This window comes from Rhinoderma darwinii, unplaced genomic scaffold, assembly GCF_050947455.1.
Source record: "Rhinoderma darwinii isolate aRhiDar2 unplaced genomic scaffold, aRhiDar2.hap1 Scaffold_559, whole genome shotgun sequence".
Taxonomy (NCBI): Eukaryota; Metazoa; Chordata; class Amphibia; order Anura; family Rhinodermatidae; genus Rhinoderma; species Rhinoderma darwinii.
In genome coordinates this window covers 60,822-77,529 of record NW_027464110.1, presented here as the reverse complement: position 1 = coordinate 77,529, position 16,708 = coordinate 60,822, and the positions used below count along the sequence as shown (strand labels likewise).

The following is a 16,708-nucleotide window of genomic DNA, read 5'->3' as shown; positions in this document are numbered from 1 at the left end:
ATAAGTGTCCCGCATATAATGTATATAAGTGTCCCGCATATAATGTATATAAGTGTCCCGCATATAATGTATATAAGTGTCCCGCATATAATGTATAGGAGTGTCCTGCATATAATGTATATAAGTGTCCCGCATGTAATGTATATAAGTGTCCCCCATATAATGTATATAAGTGTCCCGCATATAATGTATATAAGTGTCCTGCATATAATGTATATAAGTGTCCTGTATATAATGTATATAAGTGTCCTGCATATAATGTATATAAGTGTCCCGCATGTAATGTATATAAGTGTCCCGCATATAATGTATATAAGTGTCCCGCATATAATGTATATAAGTGTCCTGCATATAATGTATATAAGTGTCCTGTATATAATGTATATAAGTGTCCCGCATATAATGTATATAAGTGTCCCGCATACAATGTATATAAGTGTCCTGCATATAATGTATATAAGTGTCCTGCATATAAGTGTCCTGCACTTCTTTTGACGAGGCTGTATTTTTACGCGTCGTCGTTTGACAGCTGTCAAACGACGACTCGTAAATAACAGGTCGTCTGCACAGTACGTCGGCAAACCCATTCAAATGAATGGGCAGATGTTTGCCGACGTATTGTAGCCCTATTTTCAGACGTAAAACGAGGCATAATACGCCTCGTTTACGTCTGAAAATAGGTCGTGTGAACCCAGCCTTGGAGTCCTGGTGCCGTTACTACGTTCTATGCTGTTTTCTATCTAAAAAGGGGAATTGATTCATCCCCTGGTGACGAGCACATGGCCGGATTTCTTGGATCTGTGGAGTGCTGTGTTTACTTGTTTCGGTTTCGTGTATATATATATATTACTTCCTAATGTTTCCATCCAGTAGAAGATGAAGCTGGATCTTCTCCGACCACTAATGCACAAGACCTTCTATAGACCCTAAAATATGGAAACCAAAAATATGGTGGCCATTATTTTTTTCATACTGTCCCTAGCATAAAAGAAATGCCTCTACAGATACCACCTCAAATAGAAGCGTAGGGTCACGCTGACCCACCGATGAATGTTCAGGTAGGATGGGTGATCGAAGAAAAATCCAAGATGTTCCTAAAGGACATCACCCATTGTATTTAGTAGATTAGTAGGAAGTGGACTGCAGGATCAGACTACACTGGGTTTGTTTGTAGTCTGTGTCTATGGAGACACATAGATCTGCATAGAAGCTGCATACACAAAATAGCAGGAAATATTCTAGGCTTGTGCTTCATGGCCACTTTTGGTCGTAAAGTAATCCCAGCTTTTTATGTCCCCCTTTGGTTAACATTGAGATACCGTGATGGTCTTGGTAACCTGCAATTTTAAAGTGATCGTCGCGTGACCAAAAGTCGCCATGGAGCCGTAGATTTAATCAAGACTATTTGCAAAGTTGCTTCATTTTTCTCTGAGATGCATTGGAGTAATAAAGAATTGGTTACACATGTTGACATACCCTTTAATCAGTTCTAATGAAAAGTTCTAAGATCATTTGTGCTTTAATCCTCACAATTTTCAAGAATTCTGTTTGCTGTCAATGAATGTGAACATTTTTAGGTACAACCAGAGTAAAAAAAAAAAAACTTGGAAAGACCCTTCTACTTCTCCCAGCAGTTAAGTAATTATATCCGGTCTGGACGACCCTTCGTGAGACAAACCCCTCTGTAGCAAAAACCTCTTTTCTGTCCTGATAGGTTACAATGTATCAGTCTGGAGAACAGGCCGTTTAGCTCACAGACACTTGTCAAGACGCGATACAATAGTAACAAACCTTCATCTCCTAGAAGTATTGGACCTGGACAGGTTTCTTTAGCCTCTGGATGAAAATAAGAATGTTTTAATTCACTGACAGCAAGCATAGCTCTTTAATGTGTGAGGAATTAAACATATATAAAAATGTTGCAGAACTTTTCATGATATGACAATTTAGGATTATTTACATAAAGACGGAAAAGCCCTTTAAGGGTAACCTCAGATTTGGCGAGTATTTGGTCTATGAACAGAAGAAATGACGATCCGGTGGTGTTGAATTTGTCGGTCTTTGAGATCGCTGTCATCGCCTTGAATAGATTTATATGAAACATCCGTTATAAATTAAGATGCATTCACTCCCGTGTTATCAGCGGTAATGAGGCCTCGCAATAATAACACGATTGTAATGTCGCCGTCTCTTGATTACGCTTGAGGACGTTTTTATCCATCATTGTAAAGGTCACGTTCATAATTTCCTTTCCTGCAGGGTAAAGAGCGCCGTGAAAATACTTGTCAACCCTACGAGAAGCTTCTCAATGTCAGGTCGCAGTGACGGAGAGCCCTTACATGCTGCCGTCTGTAGAATATCACTCAAACCGCGCCGTGAATACGTATCCAATGCCTCATTCTGCAGCATCTTGGAGCAACGCTGCAATCTGAAGGGCAATGGTCTTATTACCTGCATCATGTAGAGAAGTGGTCTCCATCCTGCCGCTCCACAACTATTGCAAAACTACAACTCCCAGCATGCCCTGACAGCTGCGACTACGTTGATGGCGACTTTGCATAGTCCCTGGCACTCAATAGTGGCACCAATAAGAATGCAAACAATCTTACAATCTGCAAAACCTACTGGGACCCTGGGACCCCCGCCACCCTCGTAAATACAGTGCCAGTTTAAGCAATGAGCCAGCACTGCAGCACCTTAATTCCGCTGGTTGGAAAGGGTCCCGAGGGTCGGACCCCTACTGATGAAACATTGATAGTTTGTTCCAATCCTATGTCCTGGAAAACTTCTTTAATGTGATCGATGGGCACCCCAAACTTGTCATGTAACTCTATGGGAGCTGTATCTATCTGAATGTAGTGAGCTCCCCTAGTGGTGGCTTCAGGCAGCAGAATGTTATAATGTAACTCTATGGGAGCTTTATATATTTGTATGTAGTGATTACCCCGAAGTGGTGGCTGCAGGCAGCAGAATGTTATCATGCAAATCTATTGGAGCTGTATATATATATATATATATATATATATATAATCTGTATATGCTGAGCTCCCTCTAGTGGTCGCTTCAGGCAGCAGAATGTTATCATGTAACTCTATGGGAGCTTTATATATCTGTATGTAGTGAGCTCTTCCTAGTGGTGACTGCAGGCAGCAGAATGTTATCATGTAACACTATGGGAGCTGTATATATCTGTATGTAGTGAGCTCCCCCTAGTGGTGACTGCAGGCAGCAGAATGTTATCATGTAAATCTATGGGAGCTATATATATCTTTATGTAGTGAGCTCCCCCTGGTGGTCTCTTCAGGCAGCAGAATATTATCATGTAACTCTATGGGAGCTATATAGATCTTTATCTAGTGAGCGGTAGTCTCTGCCCATCAAAGGTTAATCTTTTGGTTTTCTGCAGTGAGGTAACTGATAATCCTGGACTTTTATTACAGATCTGTTGAACATCCCAGCCCTGGGCAAAACAGGCGGTGTATGCCATCTTGTATTAAGCACTAGGAAATGATGTTATTGGGAGATTTTTCTCATTTCTATGAATTAAATTACAGAAGAAACAAATCTCAGAAGAAATTATCGGAGCGTCTCCTCTGCAATTGTAATAAAATAAATAGATACAAACAGGTAATTATAGGATCCGGGGACGTGAGTATATGGATATAGAGACGATGGGGGGGGGGGGGGAGGGGGGGGGCAATGTTTATCGTAAAAGTCCTACAAACCAGAGACCATTGTCCAATAATGAAAAAAGGCCGGATCTAACGGACGCCACCACCAGGGGGGGGGCGGGTCACAAGGATCAGAAAACATATAGTCCGTCTGACTACTTCTTCAGGGACACATTGCAATAGTATAATCTAATCCCATGAGATCACATGTGTCTTGCGTGATTGCATTAGTGGATTTTTTGCGGTAATCACATAAAACTCCTCCCCTACTTACTACAATCGTCAGGACTGCAGGAACCGGGAGAGGTCAGAATGTGCACGTCTAGTCTGGGGGCTGAGGTCTTTATTAAGGGGACTATGGTCTGTATTGTTTTTAGGAGGTCTGTATTTATTGAGCGTATTATGGTTTCGGTCTGTATCTATTTAGGGGGTGTGATTTCAGGTCTATATTTATTTAGGGGTCTGGTGTTCTGTATTTATTTAGGGGTCTGGTCTGGTGTCTGTATTTATTTAGGGGTCTGGTCTGGGGTTCTGTATTTATTTAGGGGTCAGGTCTGAGGTCTGTATTTATTTTGGGATGTGGGGGTCATATGCATAATTTGCTATTTAAAAGCATCAGGTTGGGGGCGTGTCCTATATAAATGGGCGGGGTACCAGGTCCATAAATGTAGACGTTGCATTTCAGAATCCTCCTGATGTCCCTACTGGAACGTTGCGAGTATGATGGCCAAGCATCACCTATGTAGGATATGTATATGTGGGTGAGGGGATGTTGAGGGTTGGGGTCCTGATTCATCTCACTTGTTTTGAAGCATCTCCTGTTTTATATGTAAATTCTGACTGAGATCTGAATCCATCACAGCGGCTCTGTCAGATTAAAAGCTTTATCGACAGGCGTCCCATATAATTGAATCTGGGCAGCGACTTCCACATCCTGACTATTAGTGGCTTTGAGGTCAGGAAACCTTTCACCGTATCGCTGCGTGCGGAGAATCATTTATTCTGCTGCGCTGCAGACGCTCGCGCTCCGCTCTCCGTATAGATCTGGATTTCTGCTAAATATAAGAAGATGTAACGACATTAGTAACTTCCACTTATCAAACATTATTTTTTTCTTTACAGACAAGACGCGGGCAGGTGACAGCGCAGATCTTCATGCCCAGGTGGAGACCTGGCACATATAAGTGCCCCCTGCCAAGCAGCGAGTAGGCAACAGCTGTCATGCTGGAGTCTAGGGGAGAGACAGGGAGTTGTTGTGTGGCTGTATTTACTTTACAGAGGATGGTCTAGACTGGATACATTGTAACAGACCTTCAGCTGTGTGAGCAGGACTAGGTCAGGAGGAGAGGGGTGTGCAGGCAGCTCCCTCCTCCCTCTCACAGTCTCTCTGCAGCTCTGCTCCATGTAATCTGATCCATCCGCTCCAATGACTTTCCTGCCGGATATTTTCAGTGAGTGCAGAGATTCTGAACCGTGAAGTTTTGGGGGGACGGGGGACGGGACATGGCATCTAATAAGTGAAGAACGGAGGCATTTTTATTATCATCGCATATCTCCCAACATTTGCAGGATGTATCAAGCCCCACCCCCAGGATCCCCACCAATACATCACGGACACACCCACTTTTGGCATAAGCCTTGTGCCATTTAAGGTCTGAGTTACGGGACGTCACTTAAAACGGGACGATTGGGAGGTTTGTCACGCACTATTGAATTTGTATGGAGAAATTAAACCCGACCAATACGATGTACGTTTTATGTATGACTGGAAAAACTTTTTAAAGAAATCCTCCAGCCAAAACTGATGCATGGTGTTAAGTCTGGAGCAGGCCTGAAGGGTAAAGCATGATGCAGGGATTCTCTCTCTGGTGTTCTTTCCATCTCTGTGTCATGCTCCGCCCCCTCAAGCCCTATATCAGGTTTGCCTGGAGTGATCCTTTAAACTTATTTATTTCCTCGAGCCCCATTCTGGGTTGACGCTGAGCTCTATCCGGGGGGGGGGAGACAGTTTCTTATGCTTTGCATAACGGACATATACAGGCCCTTCGAATTTGCATTATAAGGTTACGAAATATTTATTTTCCCAATGTTTATGTAACAGTGGCATAGTCCGCAGCGCAGCATACAGATTACGACCGCTCACAATCTGATCCCGCGATCACACTGCGGCCAGTTTACTATGAAGTTCTGAGGATGTTTTTGGAGATTAGAGGGGAAGTAGAGAACAAAGAGAACCTACAAACTCCACGCAGAGGGGGCAGGGGAACCTTTTAGGTTTCCTTAGGCTCCCTGGGACCGGATGTGACCGCAACCTCTGCACCCCTTTAATTACTCCATTGATCTATAGAGCAGAATGCACGGACTTCTAGGTGACCATTTATACGAGTGACCCGCTCCTCATGAAGAAAGTAGAATATAGGGGCAGACACAGGCAGAATGGGGCCCAGTGCAGGAACATTAATGAGGCCCGGGCTGTCCGGCAGCTATTTTGGTGGTAGTAAGGTAGTCGCTAGTGTCCAATGCCCACCAGTCACTGCGAGCCATGGGACCAATAGGGCAGCCCCTTACATCCAATCTGAAGGACACTAGGAGGCGCTGGTATGTTTTTTTTGGGAGGGTTCAGAAAGCCCCCCTTAATTGCCTCCTTGGGCCCTGTGCATGACTCCCCCTTTCTTCACAACCCAAAACGAATACAAACCCCTTAAATACAGACCTCCTCTCGTTCCTGCAGTCCTGCACCGGCCCCGGATTTAGGATGTTGTCTGCGGCAGGAGTGAGCAACTATTTTTTTTTTTCTAAAGAGACATGAGGCACCCGGAAGATTTGCCTGTGCCTCCTTTTTCTGGGAGCATTCTGGACTTTTCGGGAGAATTGGCAGGTATGATTTTCCTCCATTGCAAATATGAGTGAAGACCGGCCGGATTCAAACATTGCGGTTAACCCGAGGGGCGTAGTTATAGGACTTGCCTTCCAACCGTGCTGCAAAACGGATCTCAAATGGGGCAGGGCTTATGCAAATATGCTTCAAAGTGGGCGTTCCTGGGCAGATCAGGGGTAGGGCTTAAAAGTGTACTGCCAACCAACAGGAATTCAAAAGTTTGGAGGAATGATGGGGGTGCAGAAGTGGTAGTTGCATTGGGGCCCTTAGAAGACACCAGTATTATAAATGGTACATGGTGGGTGGGGGGGGGGCCTGTCACAGATTTTGCATTGGGGCTCAGTTACACTTCTGGTCACTACATTTCTTTGTATTTCTCGGTTGTGTGTAAAGAAAATCGACGTGTGGAAAAAAAAAAAACACATTCTGCTCAAATACCTTCTAAAATCTTTTATACACAGGTTTGGACATTTTGACTATTCACAACGTACGTAGCGGCCCACAAACCGCCAAGACTGACGGCTGCACACGGAAATCAGACAAATAATTATTTCTCTTTTAAGTTATAACAACGAGCACGGAAATTCAAGTAACTAGAATGTCAACAGTGAATGGTTAATCATATCCAACGTCTCATTACTGTAACCAGCCTAAAGGGGTCCTCTTCTGTATTACCCACCCCTTTGCTGTCCCCAATCTTTATACTACTGTGCAGCTCAATGTGGGCGTGGCTGCAGTGTGATTGACAGCTCTGCTCTGGTTATGCCAAAGTCTTACGCTGGGAGCTCACGGCACAATATTCAAGTCAGTTTATCTTTAGGATACCAATAACTAGAACCTGGAGAACCCCTTTAAGTCCTTGTTTTTCTTAACATTTATTGCATGTATTTTACTGGCAACCGGTACAGGATATGTCACGGCGGAGGGAACACGTGGAAATGCGCAGAATATTAATATTACAATTTGCTTGGCTATATCACTATTCTACAATACAGTGTTCCTACACATCTCCAGAACCCCCCTCCTGTCAATCCAAGTCCCTACAGAACCCCCCCCCTCCTGTCAATCCAAGTCCCTACAGAACCCCCCTCCTGTCAATCCAAGTCCCTATAATTCAGTTCATAAAGCACAGTATATACCTATTGCAGCGCTGACACTATATAATATCAACATTTTGCATATATTTATTATATATTGGGGTCAGTCAGTCTCTGTTACCCCCCCCCCCCAGACCATACGGTGTCTCTAGACAGGTCCTGAGGGTAAATTGCCCAAAATTCTACTACACGCTGACAGTAAAGCGTTAAAATAAGATATTGCTGGGATTGAGTAAGACTCATAAGCACCTTAGTTATGTTACCTGAAAGTAATTAGCAGCATTGGTTAATTTTTTGCACAAACACAGAAATTCATGAGCACTAATTGGTTAATACAATACAATTCTGTAAAGACGGAAATAATGACAAGAAATGGTTCGTAGTGGTTACAGAGTGACCCCGAGGCCTCAGGCGTAACCCAAGGATCATACAAGACAGGACATAACATACGGAGTAACTTTTGGATTTAAATCATGTTTTATACTCTAGTCACATCCAAAGCTGCAGTTGAAATTCTGCTGGTTTTCTGTTATCAGTGCATTGTAAGAGCTCAGATGAGAGTTACACTGTTAGCGCTGTAAGGGCATGAATCGGAGAGCGGGATAGAGCCATATTGCTGTCGCCAAACGCAGCCAACGGAATTTTCGAAGCAGATTTGGCTGTGAATGAAGAGAACTATACAAATTATCTCGAATGGCTACAAAAAGCTGAACAAAAATATTTAAATAGATTTAAACGTTGAAATGTTTTTGTGCTTTTACAGTCGCAGACTCTGTGGCTGGTCCCGTACATGGTCCCATTTCTTGCATTATTGAGGGTGCACGATCAATAGTCACAACGGAGCAGTGAATAGATGAAAGTTCTAATGGCAGGGGCGTATAGGGGCAGTCCATACAGCAGCTATGGGGTCCGGCTGTTGTATGTGTGAACCTGCACAGGGCCCCCGTACCGATAGGCTATCCCAGGATGGAGGGGGATGCGATCGTCTTGACCAGCAGGGGCCCAATTTTGATTGCTATAGGTTCCCTCTACTCTATATACACATCCTTTGGCACAATCTACTGTATTCTACAAAATATTTTTCTCAAAACTTTTTGTAATCCATTGACAATGTTAAACGGCAAGAGCTCAACAAAGGTGGTCTGCATCCGGTGGTGCTCAACTACAACTCCCAGCATCCCACAACAACCTGAAGAGTACAGGCAAATGTATCATGTGATTTGAGTCATGTGACCCCTCCTCTGGCTGAGGTCTTTTAATTGTAGTCGTAGTCTGATATTTTTTTTTTATATTTGTGTCTTATATACCAGTGACATCCAGAGCTGCAATCACAGCTGCTGGTTCAGTCTGTAGAGAACATGCTGGGCAATTGTGAGAGAGTGAGTCTGTTTTATATTGTAAAACAAGATGAATACATCTCCCTTGATACTATGCAGCAGAGTACGTGCATTATGACAGGTCAGTGGTTAGAGGTGCGTCTGTCAGCATGGTGGCGTCCAATTTTAAAGGACAGTCAGCACTATTTTTGAAGCAGCTTTGGCTGTGACTAGAGTATATGTTATGATGAACTCCGGCTGAGTACATGTATCGAGCAGTTGCTCAGCATTATCTGCAGACCACATCCAGATGGAACCTCAAGACTTCGTTCTCATTAACAGACGTTATACGTGAAGCCGGACATCTGACTGAAATTTGCAGCTCAAGGCTCTCGAACAGATTCTTAGAATTTGGCGCCCGCAGGCCCACAAAATATCTGTTACCTTAGTGATCCCCGTAGTCCTTCGTGTCCATGGTAACATATTGCTCAATACACATACAAATGTATCTGTAAAATGTCAACACAAAACGCCATCCAGAGTCTTGAGCGGGAGATTTCAGGTAGACGTTCACAGAAATCAAATCCCCATCTGTAGTTTCTCTCTTCCATGGGGAATAGCCTGAGGGAACCGACTTTGCATCATTTTGTGGCAATAAGTGGGGGCGATCACCTCCCGGCGACATCAGAGTGGGGGTACTCAGTCCTTCCTGCTTAAATGCAGCATTTTACAGCAAAACCATCAAGATCCAGAAGTTCACGACCACAAAAACAGCAATTAAAGCAGATCTGCAGATGTATACAAAATGACATTTACCCATCAAGTGATACAAATACTATTTCAGGGACTGTTCCAGTACACTGCAGTACCCATAGTGACCACTGGGGCAGAATCATTTTTAAGACCAGAGTAAGGCCCTATTCACACAGCGTTTTTTTGCAGGCAGAAAAATCGGCCTCAAAATTAATTCAGGAATTTTGAAGCAGATTTTGACCTGCCTGCACTCTCTTTGCCGTGTTTTTTTTGGCTCCGGCCATTGAGCACCGCAGGCAGGAAACACAGCGAAAACCGTTCTCTGCCTGCCATTGGTGTCAATGGGAGGTCAGAGATGGAAACACCCAAAGAAAGGGCACAACACTTCTTTTTCTCACAAGCATTTTTTCCCCGTGAGCGAGGAAAAAAAAACCCACCTCCGCCTCCCATTGAAATCAATGGGAGGGGTTTTGGCAATTTTTTTAGCATTGTTTCCAGTTCAAAAAACAATCCAACAAACTGTGTGAACAGGGCTTTACTGTCTTACTCTGATCTCTAACCCGTGGCTCCCCTCCCTGCACGCCTTGACAATCGGCAGCTGCAGAATTACAGGAACTTTACCTAATTTAATATTAGAGCAAATAATAGGAAGGCAAAAGCTAAAAAAAATTAATTCTATGTTTTAAAAAATTAAAAGAAATATCTTAGTTTTCACATTTATATCCCCGAGTGGTGATGCCCAGATCTCCCCCATTATAGCACGTAGATTTCTGGCCGACAGCAGCAGCAGATTATACATAAATGAACAAGACAATAACCTGCCCTCCCTCCATTGTTCCTGCCCATTAACCCCTTACATACTTAGATTACTATTCACCAGGGTGGGGAGCAGGGCATAGTCCTCTTTCTTGAAACTGCATCATATAGCCTTATGGGGAGGGGGGGGTTGTTGGCGTTTGTTATGTCTAGCTCTTAATCTCTCTGCGGTCGGTCCTAGTTACATGATAAAATTCTGGCTGCCTCCAACCACCACTAGGGGGTGCTCAGTGTATACAGATTACTACATTCAAGGGTGGTCAGGGGCCTATGACCCTTATTTTCCAAGGACCCAGCCTGCCCCTACATCCCTACGTTAAACTGAGACTAGAAACGTAATCACTGCCCAAATAAAATTTCGCGTGCAATAATGCAAACTTTCAATACCCAAACTGAAACGAGCAACGTGATCCATCCGATACATAGTAAACAGATCAGTTTGGTGATGAGTCTCTCCGGTGAAGGACTGGGGCTTATTATCTGTACATCCATAGTTAACATTGGGAGGGGGGGGGGGGGGAACTCGTTTCATGGCCCGCGTTTGTGCCGTAGGTAATCTGGTTCTTCAGACACCCTGATTTACCGAGTTGAACTACATTCCAGCTAGATTAGTCAAGAACTAGAAAGCTGCTCTTCCCGCGCACTGGAACGTAAGTCATTCCGCAATGTCGTGGCCGACAAACTTGCATTCAATTTTGCACTGGTTTGTATTTTCGTCGCAACAAAGTAACATTTTGTGTCATCTAAAATGAACGCATTCCATAGACACCAACGTGAACCACGTCGGACAGCGACATTCATCCAACAGCTCAACGAAGCCAAGTCTACACCACGAGCTGAAGTTACGAGAGAACATCGCAACCTAAATCGCCTGAAATTCATGCCTTCAACTTTTTCATTACCCTGGAAACTTCCAACTTTTTAGGATTTTTTTTTGCATATTTTGTTATTGCATTAAAATTAAAAAAACAAAACATTACACAAGAAGTGCGGTGAGCACGGTCTAAACAAGCCCTCAGGAATGGCGCATCCTATAAACATACGGCACTTAAGTCATCACTAAATTATAGGACGATGCCCGGTGACTACAGGAACCACCACCGGTAACAAAAACAAACAAAAAAAAAAACAAAATACGTTTTAAATTACCTTGTGCGAACCAAATAGAAACGTAGGATATAAAACCCCACCTGTCATTGACGCGGCCGGGGGTTTACAGCCCAAAATGTGGGCAGAGCCTAAAGGCGCACATACCGTATCATTCATGGTAATAACAGAGGGGGGAGGAAAAAATATATATATATACAAAAAAATTGGAAATGGTAGGATTTTCTCTCTCGTGTGCGTCCGGCAGCCGCCCTCTAAATAGTCATTATTTAAAATTAGTTCATCATCAAGTCTTCAGGTCACAGGTCGTGACGTCTACAATTAAAAAAGGATCCTGGTCACCGTTGAATGGGCGCTGGAAGATGGCGGATTTCACGTTGCAGGCACTTGTCTATCCATGTGTAATGTCCGGCTGTGGCGGAACCAGAGCTCAGCCGTGATGGCGGCGATCCTGGCGAGGTCTACAACACCATGAAAGCCACTATGAAGTCCAGCAGTTTGTGCCGGTTACTTTGAGGTAAGAAAGCGCTGCTCAAGTCCACGAGGTTATTACGATTTTCTTTATGAACTTCAAAAACCTGAAAAAAAAAAAGGAGAAATGCGGATTTACCACGCAGCTATAGAAACATTTTCGTTTTCACACCATTTGTGTCTTTTTAATTATAAACAAAAACACTTTGTCTAGTTTATAATTTAAAAAAAATTTTTTTTTTTTTTTTTTTTTTTTATATTCTAGCTGAAATATTTAAAAAAAAAAAAAAAACTTCAGCTGGATACATTATAAAATAATTCAGTTTATTCACAATATTTCTTTAAATACAAAAACATGTCCTGTGTCTATTTAAAGAATTAGATAAAATATTTTAAAAAATAAAATTAAATCCTCAAAACAAGCCAAGAAAAAGGTCAATAAAAAATGGTCAGCTACAAAAGCAAAGTGTTTTTTGTGTGTATCCAGAGCAAGAATCTGATGCTTGAACGCAACAAAGACCATGAACTTTATCCCCGCGGTCGCAGCAGCAGAGCTCAGCTACACCGCACGCGGCCCTTTACAACAGAAGCCTCGGCCGCTGAGGGTCGCCGCTCTCGCCATCATTAAGGAAACTCTTCAGAGTAAAAATATTTCAAGGAGACAGAAAATCCACATAAAAGAGAAAACAAATAAATGTAACCGGTGAGAGAAAATCACGATATCTGTAGATGAAGAAGAATTCCCGGTGTAGGGTCTGGTAAGAGGCCGACAACGCTTCTCATCTCGCCACGACTGCGGCTTTCAAAGTCTTTTCCATTCTGCCGCGGCTCGGATACGCTGCCTTTTTGTTGTGTTATAATGTTGTATTCCTGCTCCCGGTGCCCCCTCCTCATCTCTGTCTGGCTCAAAAACTCAAGGGTTTTTTTTCTCCCCGTTCTCCAATTAGATAAAAACACAGAAGAGTCGGAAAAATCCTGAGCACATCAATTCTGGGGGCAGCGCTGTTCAAAGGGATCGGGCTCACAAGGAACCGGCCGCAAGAGCGGTCGAGAAACGAATGGAGAACTGATCATACGCGGAGGAAAATAACTGGACGGTGCTGGTAAAAGCCACGCGGGAAAACAAAATAAATGTAAAAAAAAATACATAACAAAAAAAAAGAAAAATAGCAAAAGGAAAGGTCATCATTGAGATTTTTGCACCCAGGTCCGTGTATTAAACCAGGGCAATAAATCGCACGGGTGCCGTAGTATTAAGTCGCAACGTGATAATGGGCGTTTAGTACTTCTATGGGGGGGGGGGGGGTCACCTAAAATAGCACGAGCATAAAAATGTAGAATTTTTATTTTAAATATTGGAAATCCCATATAATTTCTAGGGATCTATTAAAATCGTATATAATTCCATGACCCCGCCATTTTATGCGCTATAATAATGCAATTTTAATTTATATCTTACCTAAAAAAAAAAACGCTCAAAATTACATAAAAAAAATTGCATCTAAAAGGACATGCGATGTGATCTGGTACAATGGAAAGGTCCTTATCGCGTGTCATTGGTTGCTGTGGAGCAGGAGGCGGAGGGGATGTGCACACGCAGTGTTCTCAGGCGGATTTTGGGCCGAACGCCTACAAACATCTGCCCATTTAAATCAATGGGAAAAACAGCATTTAGTTCATACGGGGCATCTTTTTACACCTTGGTTTTAAAAAACGGAGCGTAAAAAGACGCTCCATAAAAAGAAGTAGCACGTCACTTCTTGAGGCGTTTTTTGGAGCGGATTTTCCATTGAACATTATGAAAAACGCCTCAAAAGAAGCCTCAAATTAAAAGAAACTTCAAATTCATTTTCAGCTTCAAAAACTCCTGAAAATCAGAGGCCGTTTTCTCTGAAATCAGCTCCGTATTTTTCAGACGTTTTTTGCTAAGCGTGTGAACATACAGGGTTAAACAAATAGAGCCACGCTCCTCCACAGGTCGTGTGTGGTATTGCAGACCAGTCCCATTCACTTTAAAAGACACAACCTGTGAGGACGTGTGGCGCTGTTTCCGGAAGTTTTTCCAATCTTTTCCCTTTAAGAAGTCAGGATGCGTTCACGAGCACAAGTAAAAACGGCTGAAAATTAGGGAGCGGCTTTCAAGGGAAAACAACCTCGGACTTTCAGCTGTTTTTGAAGCAAAAAACGTTTGATGCTTTTTTTTTTTTTTTAGGCGTTTTTGAAGCCGTTTTTTAATTGACCCCGTTTTTCCCATGGATTACAGTGGGAAGGAGTTTGTTGGCATTTGTAAAATTTTTCAAGGCGTATTCCGAGGCATTTACGCCCCAAAATATGCCTGAATACACTGCGTGTGAACATACCCTTGGAAACATTTCTGTTTATCTGCTGTGATTTTTTCTTTTCTGTCGGTTCTAGCAATTCGCCAAACTGTTCAGGAATCGCCAGTCTTTTGGCAAAACGATTTGCTTCCATTGTATGTCTTGCAAATTCTGAACATTTTTTTGCGAAACGAGAAAAAAACTCGCTCAAATCTCAGACATCTGACAAGTTACAGAGCTCAGGGGCAGATAGATCAGATGGGAGACTAATCAGGGGCCCCACAGACAAGGGGCCGCATCAAGAAGTATAACAGGGCTCCTACTATTCATAGAATACACGGAAGGGACGACTCTTAGGACTTCCATCCACGGCTCACAATTACTCCTTCAGAAGAGCCATGATGGCGGTTTGCTTGGTCTAGCGCCCCTCAAATCTGCATTAGGAAAGATCGGGCCCCGTACACTGTTCTGCACAGGGGCCCGATATGGTTTGTCTCCACCCCCAATTAGCGCAAAGACAATTAGAATGGTTGAAAAAAGACATACGGCCCTCAAGTCCAACCGGGGTAAGGACGGCATGAAAAAATAAATAAATAGGAAATTACTAAAAATGTTTCTAATCCCACGTTCACAAGGAGGGGAGACGGGAAGGGTCGCACGCTTGTGATCCAAGAAATAAGGGAATTACTAGAACAATTCCCTGATAATATGGGATTCTCACAATCGGTCCATTTAGGTCCGAACGGGCACTGGGATTTGTCATCAGCCGCTGACGGGAAATGGAACAATCCCGATAATTCCACACCAGAGAACCGACAATTAAGAAAGTGCAGAATGTCAAATGGAAATACTCACCCCAAGATCCACAAAAGTCTTTACTGCGTTTCTGGCGAGGCACAAAGTGGCGCTTTCAGCTGAGGAGAGAAATGGAAAAATTACACGGAGTTTATGAGCCCTCAAATAAAAAAAAACACTAAATAATAAAATATTATTAATATAAAATAATAAAAAAATAGTAACAATAAGAATAATATTCTAATAATAATAATGACAACCTAAGGGTTAATATAATGAACACGTTGTTGCTGCTGTTGTCTCACGACATGAACCGCTGTCCATATAACATTTTATGGCATAAGCCTTGTGATAAACACATCAGAGAACGGATATTTGAAGGGGTTGTCCAGGATTAGATAAACAGGACTACTTTCAGAAACAGCGCCTCACCTGTTCATGGGTTGTGTCTGGTATTGCAGCTCAGCTACATTAAAGAGAACGCGGCTGAGCTGCAATACCACACACAGCCTGTGGTCACTTGTGGCGCTGCTTTTGAAAGAAAGCCGACTTGTGTTTCTAATCCTGTGTAACCAGTTTAAGGAATGGACAGCGAAGATGATGGGTTCCGACCGATGACCGCCTAGCGTTTGGTCTAAATAATATACAACCCTGTGAGGTCACCGAAGAAACGCACTGAGAAGTTACAAAACTGGAGACAGAAGAATTTCCTCTTCTCCCCGAGTCTCGGCAGATCTTTACTTATTCTTCCAAAGACTTTTCCGGAAATCACGAAAGTGACTCCACTGCCCCCTAGTGTTCTCTTCCAGTACTGCATCCAAAAACATTCAGCTGTAAATCAAAATCATCTCTGCCGCACCCAAAAGAAAAGGGAATACGAAATCTCCTCCCCTAACGCATGACTAAATTAAATTTGAATTTGGCCGCATACCGCTTTGCATCATGGGTCTGAATCTGGACCATCATTATTAATATATTTATGGGTGTTAATTGCACCCATACAGAATAACATTTCGGGAGGATAGGTCTCTTACGCTTCACATCCAGGCCTAGAGCGCCATCTACAATGCGGTACACTGAACTGCTACTGAGTCATATAACCAAGTAATAGGCAATACGTCAAACAAACGCGCCAATCAATACATTTATTGTATCGAGTTTTCCCTGCAAAGTCAGAAACAAAAATAAGTGTTCCTTCTCTATCAGCCCTAGTGCCTCCTCTGCACCTAAATGGGGCTGATCAGCCGATAAATCTTAGCCTGTATCACCCGGATAACACAGGAGTGTGAATGGTCTCAATCATTACGTTTATTTCCAAAAATAGTGCCACCCCTGCCCACAGGTTGTGTGTGGTACTGCAGCTCAATAGAGCTAAACTTCAATACCAAACCACTGCTGGACAGGTGCGGTGCAGCCGTGTTGGTCTAATCTGCGACAATCCCTTTAATGAGCCGGTCTACACCCAAGTGATATGCGAGGCCAATAC

The 16,708-nt window shown here is 43.1% G+C and overlaps 1 protein-coding gene across 1 annotated transcript in view; it reads right to left on the bottom strand.

Annotated features, from left to right (window-relative positions):
• Positions 1–6,984: 6,984 nt before the first annotated feature.
• Positions 6,985–16,708, bottom strand: part of GPAM (glycerol-3-phosphate acyltransferase, mitochondrial) — a 44,665-nt gene continuing 34,941 nt past the window's right edge. Inside the window, exons 20-21 of the mRNA XM_075848943.1 lie at positions 15,283–15,341; positions 6,985–12,216 (exon numbers count right to left, since the gene is read on the bottom strand). Of these exons, the coding sequence (XP_075705058.1) occupies positions 12,100–12,216; positions 15,283–15,341 (176 nt within the window). The 3' untranslated portion in view covers positions 6,985–12,099. The remainder of the gene's footprint in view (positions 12,217–15,282; positions 15,342–16,708) is intronic.